This window comes from Pecten maximus, chromosome 16 (genome assembly GCF_902652985.1).
Source record: "Pecten maximus chromosome 16, xPecMax1.1, whole genome shotgun sequence".
Lineage (NCBI taxonomy): Eukaryota > Metazoa > Mollusca > Bivalvia > Pectinida > Pectinidae > Pecten > Pecten maximus.
The window spans coordinates 35,648,606-35,672,586 of record NC_047030.1 but is presented as its reverse complement, the minus strand read 5'-3'; the positions used below and the strand labels follow the sequence as shown (position 1 = coordinate 35,672,586).

The window sequence follows — 23,981 nt, the reverse complement described above, 5'->3', positions numbered from 1 at the left end:
GAAAATCGTAGATGTTTTCCTTTTAATGAACCCATAATTACCAGAAACCTTATCAATGTCACTGTTTGCACTCAAAGAAGAATATTGAACCCCGTACTTTACTGTAGAACTGGGTAACTAATTAATAAATCGCTGTCTCAATCACCGCAGAGATCGCTGTTAATATTATTCACATACTGACATGCTTAGCTCCGTCACCAACAGACGACAATTACATCTGAATGTACGATAATGATGGCTATCAAGAAAACACCTGGCACAATTTATCACGCGGACTTAATTGATTGAAAGTACACCTAAGTGTGACATCGTTCTACGAGTGTCACGTGATCAACTAAATTGAGTCTCGATTCCGAGTGTTCACACTTGTTATTACGAGCGGTGTCGGTTGCTTGTTGAGCGTGCGATGACGTAGTGAAATACATTATATATTTTTGGTGTCATACCACACACTTTAACTTTCGTGTGCAAACCGTTACCAGCGTTTGTTTACAACCTAGATAAAGCTTGTACGATATTGATTGAGATCAGAAAAGTGGTTCGCCCCTACGGGTCTCGATAGCAGACAGCAGTGTTTCTCGCATAGAAAGTATATTATATATATATCTACACATCGTACATGTGTACAGTGGTAAAAGTGTGTTGGATTTTAGCAGAAGTTTGTACACCATATGAACTTGAAATGGAACAGGATCGAATCAAGTGAACAGAGTATAGCGTTAAACAGCCATAATGGCGACGAAAGTTGTCTATTTCATCGTGGACGGCAACAACGAGCAAGCAGAATTCCGGAGCGATGACAGTCGGGACGATTTGAAAGGTAAGAGAGCTAGCTGTCAGACATAAGGGAATATTAACCGTGAAAGATTGCCAGTTTATCTCCCCTCTGAGAGGCTTATATGGCGATGAGTAGCCCACTTGGTTACAAATCAGATTGATCTCGGAGGATTTGAAGCAATTTTCACGAATTACATGTTATTATATTCTCGGTAGCTTTATCGCGACGTGTGTGCACGCACGTGCAGTGCAGATGTAAACAGTCTGTATTGTAGTATACATGTATATGACGAATGGGCGTGCGTATTTACTATTCACCTGCACACTGATGCATATAACCTGCACACGTGTAAATGACAAGTATATTATAATTAATTAAACGTTTTGTCTTGGATCGGTCACAATTTTTAAGTGACAATTAAAAAAACCTACTCACAACTACAAAATGTACATGTTGATGTTCATATATTGTATACAACATTCTAATGTATAAACGGTGTACAATATTAATGTCATGATCTAATGGACATTTTGTTCTTAAAGCTAACATTTTATACTTAGTTTGACTTTATACATAGTTTATATGATATTGGAGTGATGTTCTTTATACATATTTTAATTCTGTCTCTAATTGGAGTGATGTTCTTTATAAATAGTTTAACTTTATACTTAGTTTGACTTTATACATAGTTTAACTTTATACTTAGTTTAACTTTATAAATATAGTTTAACTTTATACATAGTTTAACTTTATAAATATAGTTTAACTTTATAAATATAGTTTAACTTTATACTTAGTTTATAACTGTATACATAGTTTAACTTTATACATAGTTTAATTTTATACATAATTTAACTGTATACATAGTTTAACTTTATACTTAGTTTAACTTTATACATAGTTTAACTTTATACATAGTTTAACTTTATACTTAGTTTATAACTTTGTACATTGTTTAACTTTATACATAGTTTAACTTTATACATAGTTTAACTGTATACATAGTTTAACTGTATACATAGTTTAACTTTATACTTAGTTTAACTTTATACATAGTTTAACTTTATACATAGTTTAACTTTATACATAGTTTAACTTTATACATAGTTTATAACTGTATACATAGTTTAACTGTATACATAGTTTAACTGTATACATAGTTTATAACTGTATACATAGTTTATAACTGTATACATAGTTTAACTGTATACATAGTTTATAACTTTATACATAGTTTAACTTTATACATAGTTTAACTTTATACATAGTTTAACTGTATACATAGTTTAACTGTATACATAGTTTAACTTTATACATAGTTTAACTGTATACATAGTTTAACTGTATACATAGTTTAACTGTATACATAGTTTAACTTTGTACTTAGTTTAACTTTATACATAGTTTAACTGTATACATAGTTTAACTTTATACTTAGTTTAACTTTATACATAGTTTAACTTTATACATAGTTTAACTTTATACATAGTTTAACTTTATACATAGTTTAACTGTATACATAATTTAACTTTATACATAGTTTAACTGTATACATAGTTTATAACTGTATACATAGTTTATAACTGTATACATAGTTTAACTTTATACATAGTTTAACTGTATACATAGTTTAACTGTATACATAGTTTAACTTTATACTTAGTTTAACTTTATACATAGTTTAACTTTATACTTAGTTTAACTTTATACTTAGTTTAACTTTATACTTAGTTTAACTTTATACATAGTTTAACTTTATACTTAGTTTAACTTTATACTTAGTTTAACTTTATACTTAGTTTAACTTTATAAATATAGTTTAACTGTATACATAGTTTAACTTTGTACATAGTTTAACTTTATACTTAGTTTAACTTTATAAATAGTTTAACTTTATACTTAGTTTAACTTTATAAATATAGTTTAACTTTATACATAGTTTAACTTTATACATAGTTTAACTTTATACTTAGTTTAACTTTATACTTAGTTTAACTTTATAAATATAGTTTAACTGTATACATAGTTTAACTTTGTACATAGTTTAACTTTATACTTAGTTTAACTTTATAAATAGTTTAACTTTATACTTAGTTTAACTTTATAAATATAGTTTAACTTTATAAATATAGTTTAACTGTATACATAGTTTAACTTTATACATAGTTTAACTGTATACATAGTTTAACTTTATAAATAGTTTAACTGTATACATAGTTTAACTTTATACATTGTTTAACTTTATAAATATAGTTTAACTTTATAAATATAGTTTAACTGTATACATAGTTTAACTTTATACATAGTTTAACTGTATACATAGTTTAACTGTATACATAGTTTAACTGTATACTTAGTTTAACTTTATACTTAGTTTAACTGTATACATAGTTTAACTGTATACATAGTTTAACTGTATACATAGTTTAACTTTGTACATAGTTTAACTTTATACTTAGTTTAACTGTATACTTAGTTTAACTTTATACATAGTTTAACTGTATACATAGTTTAACTGTATACTTAGTTTAACTTTATACATAGTTTAACTGTATACATAGTTTATAACTGTATACTTAGTTTAACTTTGTACATAGTTTAACTTTATACTTAGTTTATAACTGTATACATAGTTTAACTTTGTACATAGTTTAACTTTATACTTAGTTTATAACTGTATACATAGTTTAACTTTATACATAGTTTAACTGTATACATAGTTTAACTGTATACTTAGTTTAACTTTATACTTAGTTTAACTGTATACATAGTTTAACTGTATACATAGTTTAACTTTGTACATAGTTTAACTGTATACATAGTTTAACTTTATACTTAGTTTAACTGTATACATAGTTTAACTGTATACATAGTTTAACTTTATACTTAGTTTAACTTTATACATAGTTTAACTGTATACATAGTTTAACTTTGTACATAGTTTAACTTTATACTTAGTTTAACTTTATACTTAGTTTAACTGTATACATAGTTTAACTTTATACTTAGTTTAACTTTATACATAGTTTAACTGTATACATAGTTTAACTTTATACTTAGTTTAACTTTATACATAGTTTAACTTTATACATAGTTTAACTTTATACATAGTTTAACTGTATACTTAGTTTAACTTTATACATAGTTTAACTGTATACATAGTTTAACTTTATACTTAGTTTAACTTTATACATAGTTTAACTTTATACTTAGTTTAACTTTATACATAGTTTAACTGTATACATAGTTTAACTTTATACTTAGTTTAACTTTATACTTAGTTTAACTTTATACATAGTTTAACTTTATACATAGTTTAACTTTGTACATAGTTTAACTTTATACATAGTTTAACTGTATACATAGTTTAACTGTATACATAGTTTAACTGTATACATAGTTTAACTTTATACATAGTTTAACTTTGTACATAGTTTAACTTTATACTTAGTTTAACTTTATACATAGTTTAACTGTATACATAGTTTAACTTTATACATTTAACTTTATACATAGTTTAACTTTATACATAGTTTAATTTTATACATAGTTAATTCTGTCCCTTATTGGAGTATATACCTGTACATGTAGATGCTCTACATTCATTTTAAAGTCAAATTCCCAAAATTTGCAGTTTTACTCCTGAAAAAAAATTCCAAATTAACCGATTTTTATGATCTTATTGAAGTGTATGTAATATATATAGATATAAGTTCTGTACATTGTGACGGAGACAATGACTTATACTGTACTTGTAAAATTTTAAGTTTGCATTCAAAGAGAAATTTGTATTTGAATATAGAAAATCTATCTGTTATATCTATAGTTATATAATGATAGAATGTTGTCAAGTAATTATTATACAAAACAGGGCTTTTTGGGCTCATTATGATTAATGGGCTCCATTCCCAATTGGAATTTTATATATGATTTTAAAGCCAAATTCCCAGAATTTGCAGTTTACTCATGAAAAAATCTTTCCCGTGCAATTTTCTTCCGAAAATGAGCCAAAAATACCCCATCCCAAACCATAGCTATGGCATTTTTCATCCACAAAAGAATTAAAGATAATAATAATACCATATTTTAGCTTCATGGACAAGATATCTTATAATTGTAAAAAAAGAATGTATATATATATAATGACACAATGTTAATAATTCTGAGAGCTTGAGGCTGATAATGGGCCCCATTCCGAAATAATTTTGCATATTTAAATGAAATTCACATCTGAAATTCCTTCCCAATTCACTGATAGATTTTGTTCCAAAATGAGACAAAAAGACCCCACTGATATCCTGAAGTAAGCCCCTCTCCTAGAGTAAGAGTTACAATAGTGTTTTATACCTTATACGATCGACTCAACTGATGGAGATCAGTGTGTAATCTTTACAAGTTTATTCCTGAAGTAATTAACCCCCTTTCCTAGAGCAAGAGTTGAGTTATTAATACTGTATTTATCCTAAAGTAAGCCCCGGCCCTTTCCTAGAGTAAGAGTTGAGTACTGTATTAATCCTCAAGTAAGCCCCTCCCCTAGATCAAGAGTTGAATATACCGTATTTATCCTAAAGTAAGCCCCTTTCCTAGAGTAAGAGTTGAATACATGTATTTATCCTCAAGTAATAAGCCCCTCCCCTAGAGTGAGAATTGAATACCGTATTAGTCCTAAAGTAAGCCCCTCCCCTAGAGTAAGAGTTGAATTCTGTATTAATCCTAAAGTAAGCCCCTCTCCTAGAGTAAGAGTTGAATACAGTATTTATCCTCAAGTAATAAGCCCCTCCCCTAGAGTGAGAATTGAATACCGTATTAATCCTAAAGTAAGCCCCTCTCCTAGAGTAAGAGTTAAATACTGTATTTATCCTGAAGTAAGCCCCTTTCCTAGAGTAAGAGTTAAATACAGTATTTATCCTCGAGTAAGCCCCTTTCCTAGAGTAAGAGTTGAATACATGTATATCGTATTATCCTCAAGTAAGCCCCTCCCCTAGAGTAAGAATTGAATGCCGTATTAATCCTAAGGTAAGCCCCTCTCCTAGAGTAAGAGTTGAATACAGTATTTATCCTCAAGTAAGCCCCTCCCCTAGAGTGAGAATTGAATACCGTATTAGTCCTAAAGTAAGCCCCTCCCCTAGAGTGAGAATTGAATGCCGTATTAATCCTAAGGTAAGCCCCTCTCCTAGAGTAAGAGTTGAATACTGTATTTATCCTCGAGTAATAAGCCCCTCCCCTAGAGTGAGAATTGAATACTGTATTTATCCTCAAGTAAGCCCCTCCCCTAGAGTGAGAATTGAATACTGTATTAATCCTAAAGTAAGCCTCTCTCCTAGAGTAAAAGAGTTGAATACAGTATTTATCCTCAAGTAAGCCCCTCCCCTAGAGTGAGAATTGAATACTGTATTAATCCTAAAGTAAGCCCCTCTCCTAGAGGATGAGTTGAATACTATATTTATCCTGAAGTTAGCCCATCTCCAAGGGAATGACGGTTAAACCAGCATGACAAGGCTTTGATATCTTTTAATCTATCCTGTGTAATTACACGAACCGTATGTGATTAACTTGTCCCTTTAAACATGACTTATAGCCTTACTGAGTGTCACGTAGCAAGTTTTTCCTTGTTCCAATAAAATACCTTTCCAACTTTTCATTCAATTATACAAACAAGACAAATTAAACCATTCATACCTTAAGCTTTATACAAATGTGTAAGTACCATGTCTGCAGTCTCGTATGACTTTTGATAGCGCGTATGACTACACTTTTTTGTACAGACTTTTTAAGGGCTAAAGTGCCCCGTGTAAGGTTGGAATTTCACATCATAAAGGAACTGATTTTTAATAGAACGGTACAAATTATATAAGAGGAAAGTTTGTCGAAAATCAATCGGTCATAATGAATATCGACAACATCTTAAACTGCCAGTTAAATGTTACCAAACAAACACTTTTGGACTGTAATGAAAATGCAAACTTTCTCTGTAGCAATATAGGAATACGGTACACAGGAACCTAATGAAAACCACGAATGTCAATATATGTTCATTCGAGTCAATAGGCTGTTAATCCAGCAGTGTATATTTGCTCTGTACATCCGACGAAGTATGGGCCTGGTTCAGGATTGTTTGAATTCGTACAACATGGTCGTTAAGCCGAGCGGAGGTAAACACGAAGGTTGACCTTTCTAATAACATTGTGTGGAATGATCATTCCTCAGGACCGACAAAAAATCAATGTGATTAGATACACGAGCTGGGAGATAAAGGAGAAGGCGACTTTAATCAGATACTGCTTCCCTTAATCTCGACATCCAGATTCAATATCGACACTATAATGATTTTTTTCACTGTTTTTTTTTTGGTCAATGTATATATGATATGTACAAAATTGTTTGGTGAATATCTGGTTTGATATTTATTGCTAATTCAAACAGTTCCATAGGCTTCCATGGTATGTATATATGTTTGAGGGTTTTAATTAGTTAAGTCATAATTAAAATGGAACGGACATATGTAGAATTTTGATTAGGGTTTCATTATATAATTATAGACACCTTATTTAGGGGGAGGTGGGTAATTTGAAGGCACTGGGGCAATGGCATGAAATAGTGTACAAGAAAAATGTTTTTCGGCATAGTTGTATAATATTCTTTTGGCGCCGGATATGACATTGCAGGTGGCATTACTGGTCAAGATGAAGTATATGTGATTGGTCAATGTAGCGGTAGATGCAAAATGCAGATATGCAGTTATAAACGAAACAAAGTTAAGAATGCAAGCTGAATAAGTGGATGTATCTTTTCAAATGACATGTTAATAAAATTATATTACTGATTCAAATGCAATCTTCTTATTATCACCAAAAATGATTCAAACTGATATAATTTTGTGATCCGTGCTGAAACGCATTAGTTCGTTGATTTATTTCACCAGCAATTTTACGTTATAACCACCAGCTTATATAAGGTCACTGCTATATCAGAAATACCCGACGTATGGCTTAAGGACACTGCTGTATCAGAAATACCCGACGTATGGCTGAAGGACACTGCTGTATCAGAAATACCCGACGTATGGCTTAAGGTCATCACTGCTATATCAGAAATACCCGACGTATGGCTTAAGGTCACTGCTATATCAGAAATACCCGGCGTATGGCTTAAGGTCACTGCTATATCAGAAATACCTGAAGTATGGCTTAAGGACACTGCTGTATCAGAAATACCCGACGTATGGCTGAAGGACACTGCTGTATCAGAAATACCCGACGTATGGCTTAAGGTCATCACTGCTATATCAGAAATACCCGAAGTATGGCTTAAGGTCATCACTGCTATATCAGAAATACCTGAAGTATGGCTTAAGGTCATCACTGCTGTATCAGAAATACCCGACGTATGGCTTAAGGTCACTGCTGTATCAGAAATACCCGACGTATGGCTTAAGGTCACTGCTATATCAGAAATACCCGACGTATGGCTTAAGGTCACTGCTGTATCAGAAATACCCGAAGTATGGCTTAAGGTCATCACTGCTGTATCAGAAATACCCGACGTATGGCTTAAGGTCACTGCTGTATCAGAAATACCCGAAGTATGGCTTAAGGTCACTGCTGTATCAGAAATACCCGACGTATGGCTTAAGGTCACTGAAATATCCGACGTATGGCTTAAGGTCACTGCTGTATCAGAAATACCCGACGTATGGCTTAAGGTCACTGAAATATCCGACGTATGGCTTAAGGTCACTGAAATACCCGACGTATGGCTTAAGGTCACTGAAATACCCGACGTATGGCTTAAGGTCATCACTGCTGTATCAGAAATATCCGACGTATGGCTTAAGGTCACTGCTGTATCAGAAATACCCGACGTATGGCTGAAGGACACTGCTGTATCAGAAATACCCGACGTATGGCTTAAGGTCACTGCTATACCAGAAATACCTGACAATGTGGAAAGCTACCTGTAAGATATTATAAGGAAAAAAATGCAATTTTTAGTTTTAATTTCACTATGAAATATTTTCTATATAGTTATAAGAAAGGTTGCTGTCACTGAGTATATAAAAGTCTGTCTTTGTAGTCATAATTATTATGTGTAACATCATATAAGGCTTTGGGTTCTGACATCCCTGGCCGGAATATATACATGTATATACCAGAGTCTATAAAAGATGTAGTTGCTACTCCTTTTATAACACACTGCATTCGTGAATGGTCCGACAGGTCCAACCATTGTCTGTATTATGTGACAGGGTGGTATGTCCTGCTGGGTGTCTTTGGCAGTATGTTTCAGTGAGGTAGCACTGCATATATATAAGGTCGGCATCAGTTCTGCACTGTCACAAGGAAACAAACATATCGTAGCCTCCCAAAACTAACACACCTACACACATAACTGAAAAACATATCATAGCCTCCCAAAACTAACACACCTACACACATAACTGAAAAAGGAAACCAATTTAAGCCAAGTTTGTATTGTCTACAGATTTTATATATCGGTCAATGTGTACAAATGGACGATAATTTAGCAGTTCGACTTATCACAAAACTTTATACAATTGAAAGTTGCATTGTTGATCAATATAAGGTCACATGGGATATTGACAGACCACAACTGACCTCCTTAATCTTGTAAAAAACAAAATTTGTATTCATGGGTAATTCCTTGCCAAAATATTGATATAGTTAACTTTGTGGTATATATGTATGTACCTATAGCTAACAAACAGAAAACGCCACTGAAATCAAACTATATATATATACATATACGGAAGAACTATCATTAAATTTAAATGCATCAAATAATACATATACCCATAATACACCCATGCCAATTCAACCACCCACCATCATTAATCCATACATGCGATAATTATAATGTTTAGCTTCTTATAGCTTGTAGCTAGACTTAAGACCTCGGACTCAGACGCTTTCATTCCCTCATATATGCAATGTATGTCCTTGCTATAACGTATAGATTTGTTCTTGCATTAAGATGTTACAACTCAACCAAATCGCAAAATTCCAGTTCCAGATATGCTTACAAATTTAAATTATTAAATTGTTTTGAGGTTGTGACAAAAAAAAAAAAAGCAACCAAGAAATCATTTTTATTTCTCCACAAAATCTATACTCTGCCTGCAGCATGTCAATTATTTTCTTTAATCACTGAACTGATTCAATTTGTGGCAGCTGTATGATAATTAACCCTAACATGTATCACTTTTTGTGACACATATATATATTGGTTCAAATAGATAATTATTTCATCACAGAATTTTGTACTCGTTCAAGCCAGCCGTATTAAATTGCTTGCCAGTATTGGTTTTAGCCTAAACTATACTCGTATAACTGGGAAGGGTAGTATTTTTATTTTAAATCTGTATGCAGGGTTCTCAGGAATTGATAGAAATAAAATCAACAGACCAGATTGGTAATAAAACAAACAATTTTTTAAGGGTGGCCTTACATATAACCAAGAAAAAATAAATCCATTAAAAAATAATTCATAATTTAATTGATAAAAAGCTTACAATGTGAAGAAAAAAATGCAGGCATTACAACTAGGCAGTAAAAATTTAATTTTAATAATCAGGTAGAGCTGGCTTTAAAAATATTTAAAAAAAATCATTGAAGAAGCTGCAGATTGTCTGCTACGATTGAGGACAAGCTGTCTTTCTGATTATGAACCAGTAAGTATATGTTTATGATATACTCACACACTATCCAATATACCTGGCTCAGGTAAACCAATATTAGTTCTAATCTCCTTCGAAGGTGACAGGTTCCGATAAAGAGGTCTTCCAAGCTCTTAAGCTTAGATATTGTCCGTCAGGCCATCGGAACCATCACAGAGGAATTTACTTTGCCTGTTTACCTTTGTTTACCAGGGACTTTGTATATCTACAAATCTATATTCTATCATCTCTTTAATGGGTGGATTTCAAATTGTGCTGGGCTAATACAAATGAACTTGTTGGTAAGAATGGTTCATGGAATAGACTTTTGTATCGCTGCCCTTTACCTGGCTGTTATAATTATTTATCTATAATAAAAACGCACACACATGACTAGAGAGATATGGGTTTCAGCACAGGTGTCTAATAATAGTTTCCAAACCTATAATATATTTTCTTGTAAATAAAAAAGAATGTACAATAACATCAGCAGAAATGATATGTTTCATATAAACAACCAGAAGCATACTAAAAGCCTATCTTTCAAAGTGAACGATGTGACCTTGACCTTCTTTGATAGGTCATATACATCGATCATATCCAGATCTAGAGGTTCAAGGACGTTTGGCTATCAAGATTTTTGTAATGGGATGATGGCTAAGTAAATGATGATGGCAGAGTTGATAGGACGTTACACAATATTATCATACTTCAATGATGATAACTTGATGTTAAACTATATTAAACCAAATGCTAACAAAGTTATGGTAATGTATACTGAAATGATTTAATTTGTAACAGGTGACTCGAGCCCAATGGGTTTAATTCACTATTTCTTGCACCTAAATATTGGAGCATAAAATTTAGTCTTACACAAGCCGTATAATATTCTTTTGGCCTCGGATATGACGCGACAGGTGGCGTAACTGATCAAGATGAAGTATGTGATTGGTCTAGATCTTACGGTAAATGCAAAATGAAGATATGCAGTTAAAAACTAAATGAAAAGTTAAGATTGAATGCAAGCTAAATAAGTGGATGTATCTTTTCAAATGGCACATTAATAAAATCACATTCCTGATTCAAATGTAGTCTTATTTAGTTATTATCACCCAAAATGATTCATACTAATATAATTTTGTTATCTGTGCTGAAACGTATTTGTTGGTTATAATTTATTTCACCAACAGTTTTACATTATAACCACCAGCATTAAAACTATGCAGTTTATGAAGAGAGTACACTCCAGTTTTTTATGTTATGACTGTATAACAGATTCAGTTTTTTATGTTATGACTGTATAATATAACAGAAAAATAATTAATGTTAATTCTTATAATTTAATTTCGTCTTATACACACCAAGATATTTCACTTTTTTTGGCGAACTCTTTTCTGTGATAAATTATTACGCAACGTTATCAGCCAATCAAAAATGACTTTACATTTCGCAACGTCAAAAATTTTGTTATGGAGGTATAACAAAATTATTTCAGCCAATGAAAATAAGTGTTTCATACAAAATTAAATTATTACATACTAATGATTCAAATTAAATGAAAATAAACCCACAAGGATTAATTTGATAAAGTTTTATATTTATAGAGAGGCTGAAACCTTGAGTTGAAATAATAGCTTTATTTAGATAAAGGCTACCTCTGACTACTGTACATTTTATTATGATTATTGGCAGATTATTAAAAATCTCAACTTCAATTTTTGTATCGGATGAATGATTGAAAATTAATTAAGCATTTATATTTAATTATTTGTCTTTTATTTATTTGTTAAAGTGTTTAAATATAATTAATCAGGTGATATATAGTGAACTGTAATCAGACTTTGGTTTGTTTCTTCATTAATTAAAGGGACATAACTCGTTGAACCTCTCTATAAAGGGCACTTTTGCCTTGTCCCTTGGGTGTCCTTTATACACAGGTTTGACTGCAATTGTCACAGAGTGCTCAAAACTGTCTTATAGCTTGAAATTAAATGTCCACAAATATTTCATATTATTCGATTGAAGTCTCTAGATCTGATCATGATGTCCAAATTGTAGAACTTTTTGTGCCAGAGTCACCTGTCGAGAGATGATATAATAATATGTATTGTATTCCAGGGTTGGTTCGAGATCATTATTGTTACACAATTTACAATAACGAAAATGGCCCATCCAGGTATAGTCATTAATAAATAAAGACTGTTGGCCTTGTATTAACTGGTGTGTGAACATGGCCTTGTATTGTGAAAGTTTCAACTGAAAACAAAATGGAATGAAGCTCATTAAATATGTATGAATTCATGAATAGTGTCATTGTAACAGACAATGAATTTATACTGCTCGTCTCCTCAGGCAAACATTCGTGGATGCTGCTTAACAGGTTTGGCGAACAGCAAGATATTTCATAATTGTATTTACAGGTGGTAGCAAACTTTATTTAGTATCTAGAATCGGATTGGAAATGTACCTGGTATTATACAATGGAATTATATATAGCTATATATATATATTACCTGGTATTATACAATGGAATTATATATAGCTATATATATATATATATATATATATTACCTGGTATTATACAATGGAATTATATATAGCTATATATATATATATATATATATTACCTGGTATTATACAATGGAATTATATATAGCTATATATATATATTACCTGGTATTATACAATGGAATTATATATAGCTATATATTGGTGGGGGAATCGAAAATGTTGATGGTTCAAAACTGTATTATGACAAATTAAACAGGGGAAGTAAATCTAAGTGAGAAACGATACTTCATGTATGTCATCTGGTTTCTGTGTAATGGAAACTACTCCAAATCACAAAAACAAAATAAAATTCATATTTCTTGGGCCATGCACACCCTTAAAGATATCTTGGTTTAAATTTTGCTGTAACCCAACCAGGGGGTCTTACATATGGGTAGATAGGTATAGGACAGAAATATTTTTTTATTCAGTTCTGAAAACATTTGTGCTCTTATTTTAAACAAAAGAAACACACAACAACCTGATTTTGGTTTGAGAGACGTAGCTTCTAACTTGCAAAGTAACTTCTGGTCAAATAATAAAAAAAATTATTTTTCACAATAAATTTTTTTGAGTCGGGGCATTTTTTCTGGGTCGTGCGGGTTACGCCAAACCAATTATATTTTCATTATGGCCTTGAGCATGTCTTCTTATTTTTTATTTGTGATGTACAAACTGTACTACGTGTATATATATACTTTGTATATTTGTTCATCCTCAAAATGTATGGACATTTTCTCTAATATGTAAATTGAAACACAGACCTTACAGCATTTTTGCTTTATAACCCTGTGTGCATAAAATTGGTAACAAGCCGATATCGATGGACCCATGCATTTATCTCCTACAGGTCAGTGTAATAGCATTGAATTGTTTTCAGTCTTTCAATAATTAGCCCATCATCAGGTACTTTAAATTGAGTAAAACATATATATGTTGTTATAATTAATAGCCCCTAATTAGGTTTTACTGAATAATTAATTAAATGTTAAGTTAATTATTAGATTCTAAAATGTATCCTATAATGTAACTTTACTGTCTTCTATATAGAAAAAAACAGATTTCAACAAAATTTGAAAACATTCACTATGAATTTATATGAATTTATATTTTGTGTAATATATATGAATTTATATTTTGTATAATATATATATGAATTCATGAAATAATGAACAAGATTTTGAATCCCAATAAAAATCTTCCCCTTTAAAAGAAGAGTCTTATATATATGATAGTCCGGTGACCAATCTAGAGTACAATGATGGCTAGAAAGTCCGGGGCCGTGGTGGCCGAGTGGTTAAGGTGTCTCGACACATTATCACTAGCCCTCCACCTCTGGGTTGCGAGTTCAAAATCCATGTGGGGCAGTTGTCAGGTATATACGTAAGGACCATAGGCTGGTAGTTTTTCTCCGGGTACTCCGGCTTTCCTCCACCTCCAAAATCTGGCACGTTCTTGAATGACCCTGGCTGTTAATAGGACGTTAAACAAAATAAACCAAACCAAACTTTAAAGACCACCATCCAGGATATACTAGCTAGTGTTATATATAATTAATACATTATAATTATTTGGAGTTTTATTTAAGTTTACTGCTATTTAACAGCATCAAAGCCATCTGAAAGTGGTTCACAAATTATCATCCTTGGTTACATATGGAGTCAATGTTTCAACTCCCAGGGGAGCTCAGTACACATATATATATCTTACAGTCGGAGCTGCCATTTTGCCACTATATATAACAGTTTATACAAATGACATTTCTTACACTACTTAAGTATTCATTTATAACTGAATCGACTGCAACACAACAGAGCAAAGCATATAACGACTAGCGACCCTTTTGGTCACTTAACCCTAGGCCTGCAGCCTACCACTAGACCACAGGCGTGCTTATATAACCTGTTGCATCAGGGAGCTGGATGTATCTTGTTCAAGGATACAACACAGTGCCCATATGCCAGGACCCCAACTTGTGACCTTTGGTCACTTTAATTAGCCCTGCATCCTACCACTAGACCACAGGCATGCTTATATAACCTGTTGTATTAGGGAGCTGGATCTAGCCAAGATTTTGTGTATAACCACTGTACATGTTCTGTACCTAATTTGTCATCCTGAGTAGAACCAGGTGGCATTTCAATAGTATTCACTAACATTGTAATTAAACTTGGCCTGCAGTAATGTATATGTGGTTAACAGCAGGTTGTCCATTCGGGGAAGCTGTATGGGTAAATTATAAATCTGTCTGTTCCAGACTGCCTCTCCATCCATTCTGTAAATTGGATCCCTGCAAGTGAACTCTGGAGATTTGGAAACTCCATGTTTACATATCTGTATCTGACAGTTGCTAGCTGTCAAAAAAACTTCAGCTTCATGTAATTTACAGAGATGTTTGTGATACGTGTAATTTACAGAGATGTTTGTGATATGTGTAATTTACGGAGATGTTTGTGATACGTGTAATTTACGGAGATGTTTGTGATACGTGTAATTTACGGAGATGTTTGTGATACATGTAATTTACGGAGATGTTTGTGACACATAATTTACAGAGATGTTTGTGATACGTGTAATTTATGGAGATGTTTGTGACACATAATTTACAGAGATGTTTGTGATACGTGTAATTTACGGAGATGGTTTTGATATGTGTGATTTACGGAGATGTTTGTGATACTTGTGATTTACGGAGATGTTTGTGATACTTGTGATTTACGGAGATGTTTGTGATACTTGTGATTTACGGAGATGTTTGTGATACGTGCAGTTTACGGTGATGTTTGTGATCCGTGTAATTTACGGAGATGTTTGTGATACGTGTAATTTACAGAGATGTTTGTAATACGTGTAATTTACAGAGATGTTTGTGATACTTGTAATTTACGGAGATGTTTGTGATACGTGTAATTTACGGAGATGTTTGTGATACTTGTGATTTACGGAGATGTTTGTGATACGTGTAATTTACAGAGATGTTTGTGATACGTGTGATTTATGGAGATGTGTGTGATACGTGTAATTTACGGAGATGTTTGTGATACTTGTGATTTACGGAGATGTTTGTGATACTTGTGATTTATGGAGATGTTTGTGATACGTGTGATTTACGGAGATGTTTGTGATACGTGTAATTTACGGAGATGTTTGTGATACGTGTAATTTACAGAGATGTTTGTGATATGTGTAATTTACAGAGATGTTTGTGACACTTGTAATTTATGGAGATGTTTGTGATACTTGTAATTTATGGAGATGTTTGTGATACGTGTAATTTACGGAGATGTGTGTGATACGTGTAATTTACAGAGATGTTTGTGATACATGTAATTTACAGAGATGTTTGTGATTCATGTAATTTACGGAGATGTTTGTGATACGTGTAATTTACGGAGATGGTTGTGATATGTGTGATTTACGGAGATGGTTGTGATATGTGTGATTTATGGAGATGTTTGTGATACGTTTAATTTACGGAGATGTTTGTGATACTTGTGATTTACGGAGATGTTTGTGATACTTCTAATTAACAGAGATGTTTGTGATACTTGTAATTTACAGAGATGTTTGTGATATGTGTGATTTACGGAGATGGTTGTGATACTTGTAATTTACAGAGATGGTTGTGATATGTGTAATTTACAGAGATGTTTGTGATACGTGTAATTTACAGAGATGGTTGTGATATGTGTAATTTATGGAGATGTTTGTGATACTTGTAATTTACGGAGATGTTTGTGATACTTGTAATTCACGGAGATATTTGTGATACTTGTAATTTACGGAGATGTTTGTGATACGTGTAATTTACAGAGATGTTTGTGATACATGTAATTTACAGAGATGTTTGTGATTCATGTAATTTACGGAGATGTTTGTGATACGTGTAATTTACGGAGATGGTTGTGATATGTGTGATTTACGGAGATGGTTGTGATATGTGTGATTTATGGAGATGTTTGTGATACGTGTAATTTACGGAGATGGTTGTGATATGTGTGATTTACGGAGATGTTTGTGATACATGTAATTTACGGAGATGTTTGTGACATGTGTAATTTACAGAGATGTTTGCGATACGTGTGATTTACGGAGATGTTTGTGATTCGTGTAATTTACGGAGATGTTTGTGATACGTGTAATTTACGGAGATGGTTGTGATATGTGTGATTTACGGAGATGTTTGTGATACGTGTAATTTACGGAGATGTTTGTGATACGTGTAATTTACGGAGATGGTTGTGATATGTGTGATTTACGGAGATGGTTGTGATATGTGTGATTTATGGAGATGTTTGTGATACGTGTCATTTACGGAGATGGTTGTGATATGTGTGATTTACGGAGATGTTTGTGATACATGTAATTTACGGAGATGTTTGTGACATGTGTAATTTACAGAGATGTTTGCGATACGTGTGATTTACGGAGATGTTTGTGATACTTGTAATTTACAGAGATGTTTGTGATACTTGTAATTTACAGAGATGTTTGTGATATGTGTGATTTACGGAGATGGTTGTGATATGTGTAATTTACGGAGATGGTTGTGATATGTGTAATTTACAGAGATGTTTGTGATATGTGTAATTTACAGAGATGGTTGTGATGCGTGTAATTTATGGAGGTGTTTGTGATACTTGTAATTTATGGAGATGTTTGTGATACGTGTAATTTACGGAGATGTGTGTGATACATGTAATTTACAGAGATGTTTGTGATATGTGTAATTTACGGAGATGTTTGTGATGCGTGTAATTTATGGAGATGTTTGTGATACGTGTGATTTACGGAGATGTTTGTGATACGTGTGATTTACAGAGATGTTTGTGATACTTGTAATTTACAGAGATGTTTGTGACACGTGTAATTTACGGAGATGTTTGTGATACGTGTAATTTACGGAGATGTTTGTGATACGTGTAATTTACGGAGATGTTTGTGATACGTGTAATTTACGGAGATGTTTGTGATACGTGTAATTTACAGAGATGTTTGTGATACGTGTAATTTACGGAGATGTTTGTGATACGTGTAATTTACGGAGATGTTTGTGATACGTGTAATTTACGGAGATGGTTTTGATATGTGTGATTTACGGAGATGTTTGTGATACGTGTAATTTACGGAGATGTTTGTGATGCGTGTAATTTACGGAGATGTTTGTGATACGTGTAATTAACGGAGATAGTTGTGATATGTGTAATTTACGGAGATGTTTGTGATAGGTTTAATTAACTGAGATATTTGTGATACGTTTAATTTATGGAGATGTTTGTGATACGTGTGATTTACGGAGATGTTTGTGATACATGTAATTTACAGAGATGTTTGTGATACGTGTAATTTATGGAGATGTTTGTGATACTTGTAATTTACGGAGATGTTTGTGATACTTGTAATTCACGGAGATGTTTGTGATTCGTGTAATTTACGGAGATGTTTGTGATACGTGTAATTTACGGAGATGGTTGTGATATGTGTGATTTACGGAGATGTTTGTGATACGTGTAATTTACGGAGATGTTTGTGATACGTGTAATTTACGGAGATGGTTGTGATATGTGTGATTTACGGAGATGGTTGTGATATGTGTGATTTATGGAGATGTTTGTGATACGTGTAATTTACGGAGATGGTTGTGATATGTGTGATTTACGGAGATGTTTGTGATACATGTAATTTACGGAGATGTTTGTGATACATGTAATTTATGGAGATGTTTGTGATACGTGTGATTTACGGAGATGTTTGTGATACGTGTAATTTACAGAGATGTTTGTGATATGTGTGATTTACGGAGATGTTTGTGACACTTGTAATTTATGGAGATGTTTGTGATACTTGTAATTTATGGAGATGTTTGTGATACGTGTAATTTACGGAGATGTGTGTGATACGTGTAATTTACAGAGATGTTTGTGATATGTGTAATTTACGGAGATGTTTGTGATGCGTGTAATTTATGGAGATGTTTGTGATACGTGTAATTTACGGAGATGTGTGTGATACGTGTAATTTACAGAGATGTTTGTGATATGTGTAATTTATGGAGATGTTTGTGATACTTGTAATTTATGGAGATGTTTGTGATACGTGTGATTTACGGAGATGTTTGTGATAGGTTTAATTTACAGAGATGTTTGTGATATGTGTAATTTACAGAGATGTTTGTGATATGTGTAATTTATGGAGATGTTTGTGATACGTTCAATTTACGGAGATGTTTGTGATACGTGTAATTTACTGAGATGTTTGTGATACGTGTGATTTACGGAGATGTTTGTGATACGTTCAATTTACTGAGATGTTTGTAATACGTGTAATTTACAGAGATGTTTGCGATACGTGTGATTTACGGTGATGTTTGCGATGCGTTCAATTTACGGAGATGTTTGTGATACGTTCAATTTACGGAGATGTTTGTGATACGTGTGATTTACGGAGATGTTTGTAATACGTGTAATTTATGGAGATGTTTGTGATACGTTCAATTTACGGAGATGTTTGTGATACGTGTGATTTACGGAGATGTTTGTAATACGTGTAATTTACAGAGATGTTTGCGATACGTGTGATTTACGGTGATGTTTGCGATACGTGTGATTTACGGAGATGTTTGTGATACGTGTAATTTACAGAGATGTTTGTGATATGTGTAATTTACGGAGATGTTTGTGATACGTGTAATTTACGGAGATGTTTGTGATACGTGTTATTTACTTTTTACTTGTTAAAACTTTCTCCAACGCAACTGTACATTTTTCAGAAGAAATGTTAAAATGTAAGGTTTGTCAACTATCTATGTTGATGGTGATTACATGTATATACATGTAACTGATGCCATGTTGTACAGTCAAAGTCTAAAATACTTTCGATTAAGGTTACAATTTTTACCTTGTATAATAGGTCCCTGGTTGTATCACTGTTGTACATGTTACAATTGCCACTTTATTGAATCAGAGGCCGCAGTGGCTGAGTGGTTAAGGTGTCCCGGCACTTTATCACTCAGCCCTCCACCTCTGGGTTGCGATTTCAAAACTCATGTGGGGCAGTTGCTAGGTACTGACCGTAGGCCGGTGGTTTTTCTCCGGGTACTTTGGCTTTCCTCCACCTCCAAACCTGGCACGTCCTTAAATGACCCTGGCTGTTAATAGGACGTTAAATAAAAACAAACCAAACCATAAACTAAATTATCGTTATTCTATATGTTCTATTACAGAAACATTTCGCGCAGCAGCTGAAGCCGGTCCAGATGACATTCTGAAGCTGTATAACAAAAAAGGAAACCTCCTCAACATATCTCCGAAACTGGCCGAAAACACTCCCGACACACGCTACACGCTGGAGGTAGTGGCAACGCATTGTAATGGTCAGTATTACAGGACAGTGTTAATTCCGCACCAAATGTAAAGACAGATAATTATATGATCAAAAGACTTCCTTATAATTAGGTATACCATAAAAATGATAATGATCAGACAAAATGCAATTGTATAATGATCAAGTATATATATCAGTACCATATAAAAGTTTAGTACCATATTTATCCTCAATAATTAAGCTCCCTCCAATAGTGTAAAAGTTTAGTACCATATTTATCCTCAAAAAGTTAAGCTCCCTCCCCTAGTGTAAAAGTTTAGTACCATATTTATCCTCAATAATTGAGCTCCCTCCCCTAGTATAAAAGTTTAGTACCATATTTATCTTCAATAATTAAGCTCCCTCCCCTAGTTAGCTCACCTGGTCCGAAGGACCAAGGTGAGCTTATGCCATACCGTTGCGTCCGTCGTCCGTCGTCCGTCCGTCCGTCCGTCCGTCCGTCAACAATTGACTTCTTCTTCATAACCACACATCAGAATTTGACCAAATTTGGTCAGAAGCATCCCTATAGGTAGGGGACTCAGAATTGTACAAATGATGGGGCTGACCCCCTGGGGGCCTCTGGGGCGGGGCCAAAAGGGGTCATTTTTGCGCTATTGATATAAACGACTTCTTCTCTGAAACCAAGCAATGGCTATCACTCATATTTGCCTGGTAGCATCATTATGGGGTGGGGATTCAGAATTGTACAAATGATGGGACTGACCCCCCAGGGGCCTGAGGAGCGGGGCCAAATGTGGTCAATCTGGCTATATTGATATAAACGACTTCTTCTCTGAAACCAAGCAATGGCTATCGCTCATATTTGCCTGGTAGCATCATTATGGGGTGGGAATTCAAAATTGTACAAATGATGGGGCTGACCCCCCAGGGGCCTGAGGGGTGGGGCCGAATGTGGTCAATTTGGCTATATTGATATAAACGACTTCTTCTCTGAAACCGAGCAATGCCTGTCTCTCATATTTGCCTGGTAGCATCACTATGGGGTTGGGATTTAAAATTGTACAAATGATGGGACTGACCCCCCAGGGGCCTGAGGGGCGGGGCCAAATGTGGTAAATTTGGCTATATTCATATAATTGACTTCTTCTCTGGAACCAAACAATGGATATCTCTCATATTTTACTGGTAGCATCACCTTGGGGTAGGAATATGAAATTGTACAAATGACGGGGCTGACCCCCTGGAGTCTGAGGGGCGGGGCCAAAAGGGGTCAGTTTTACAGAATTGATATTTAATATAAACGACTTCTGCTCTGAAACTAAGCAATGGATATCACTCATATTTACCTGGTAGCATCCCTATGGAGTGGGGATTCAAAATTGTACAAATGGTGGGGCTGACCCCCAAGGGGTCTGAGGGGCGGGGCCAAAAGGGGTCAATTTGGCTCTCTTAATATAAACGACTTCTTCTCTGAAACCAAGTGATGGATATCGCTCATATTTGCCTGGTAGCATCACTATGGGGTGGGGATTAAAAATTGTACAAATGATGGAGCTGACCCCCCGGGGGCCTGAGGGGCGGGGCCAAATGTGCTCAATCTGGCTATATTGGTATTAGCGACTTCTTCTCTGAAACCAAGCAATGGATATTGCTCATATTTGCCTGGTAGTATCACTATTGGGTGGGCATTCAAAATTGTACAAATGGTGAGGCTGACCCCCCGGGGGCCTGAGGGGCGGGGCCAAGTGGGGTCAATTTGGCTGAATTGATATGAACAACTTCTTCTCTGAAACTAAGCAAGAGATATCGCTCATATTTGCCTGGTAGCATCCTTTTGGGTAGGGATTCAAAATTTTATAAAGGAAGGAACTGACCCCCACTCCCCCCGGGGTGCAGAAGGCAGGGTCAAAAGGGGTCAATTGGTTTAAACAACTTCTTTTCTGAAACTAAGCAAACATTTGTGTGGTAGCATCCCTACGGGGTTGTGCCAAAAGTTGATTTTATTTCATGGATTAATGCATTTTTTGACATCAAATCCTCACGTACCCATATAAAATGCCTATGATATATTGACATAGCAATACCAGTGACAAATATACTTAATCATCATTCTTGTTTCATATCTCATGAAATCCAGGTGAGCGATACAGGCCCTCTGGGCCTCTTGTATAAAAGTTTAGTACCATATTTATCCTCAATAATTAAGCTCCCTCCCCTAGTGAAAAAGTTTGGTAACATATTTATCTTCAATAATTAAGCTCCCTCCCCTAGTGAAAAAGTTTAGTAACATATTTATCTTCAATAATTAAGCTCCCTCCCCTTGTGTAAAAGTTTAGTACCATATTTATCCTCAATAATTAAGCTCCCTCCCCCTAGTGTAAAAGTTTAGTACCATATTTATCCTCAATAATTAAGCTCCCTCCCCTTGTGTAAAAGTTTAGTACCATATTTATCCTCGAGAATTAAGTTTCCACCCCAATCTAAGTAAAATTTAACTTTCTGCTCCTCTACTATACTCTACGATACACTTCAATACAAGATGTAACGATACCCCTTAGGAGGTCAAGTTTCGTAAATTAAGTTTGCAGAGGGCTGATGTTTTAAAATTAATGCAAAACTGAACAATGGAGTTTAAATGTGGGATGAAGGGGCTTATAGAATATTGCTGATAAATACATCAAATATCTCACCAACTAGTTCTGCTGTATGACCTAATTTAGGATGACATGAAGTTAATTTTCCAACAGTCATCACTGCATAATCTGCATAAACAGTTGAGCAATACAGGCCCATTTTGCCTTTTGTTGCACAGAGCTTTAGTGGTTTGCAATATGTCCACACTTGTTTCTGTACTTTAACATGAAATATTAGTATTGTTTTGGAAGAAACAGTATATTACCAGTCGCCATTACTACCAGTTTATTTTCCAGAACCTCATATTGGGTCTAAGATCGGCGTGGACATAAGTATGATAGAATCGAGGTAAGTCAACGACCTGAAAATTGTTGTGATGTAAAATCTTAACCATGTTATAGAGAATTTGTGTAGGTACAGTAGATAATAAAATGTCCGAACCTGACTAAGGGGGACACATTGTTTGTTTGGTTACGCAGATCGCTTAATGTGTGATTCGTAACCACTTCGGGGACACATTGTTTGTTTGGTTACGCAGATCGCTAAATGTGTGATTCGTAATCACTTCGGGGACACATTGTTTGATTGGTTACGCAGATCGCTAAATGTGTGATTGTAACCACTTCGGGGACACATTGTTTGATTGGTTACGCAGATCGCTAAATGTGTGATTGTAACCACTTCGGGGACACATTGTTTGTTTGGTTACGCAGATCGCTTAATGTGTGATTCGTAATCACTTCGGGGACACATTGTTTGATTGGTTACGCAGATCGCTAAATGTGTGATTGTAACCACTTCGGGGACACATTGTTTGGTTACGCAGATCGCTAAATGTGTGATTGTAACCATGTAAAGATGGTCACTGCTCCCGTAATAAAATAAAGGAAAACAATCAAATGTACATCAATATTTACATAATTACACATCCATTCGGAGACTTATTGAAAACTTGCAGTTTTAGTGGTGTGACCCCATTTAACAATAGATTGAGAGACAGCAGGCGTTTGGATGATAGTG

At 34.0% G+C, this 23,981-nt stretch overlaps 1 protein-coding gene across 1 annotated transcript in view; it reads left to right on the top strand.

The window, feature by feature from the left end:
• Positions 1-351: 351 nt before the first annotated feature.
• The window catches only part of LOC117344807 (high affinity cGMP-specific 3',5'-cyclic phosphodiesterase 9A-like), a 73,395-nt gene continuing 49,765 nt past the window's right edge, over positions 352-23,981 (top strand). The window contains exons 1-3 of the mRNA XM_033907633.1: positions 352-820; positions 20,224-20,373; positions 23,258-23,309. Coding sequence (XP_033763524.1) covers positions 733-820; positions 20,224-20,373; positions 23,258-23,309 — 290 coding nt within the window. The 5' untranslated portion in view covers positions 352-732. The remainder of the gene's footprint in view (positions 821-20,223; positions 20,374-23,257; positions 23,310-23,981) is intronic.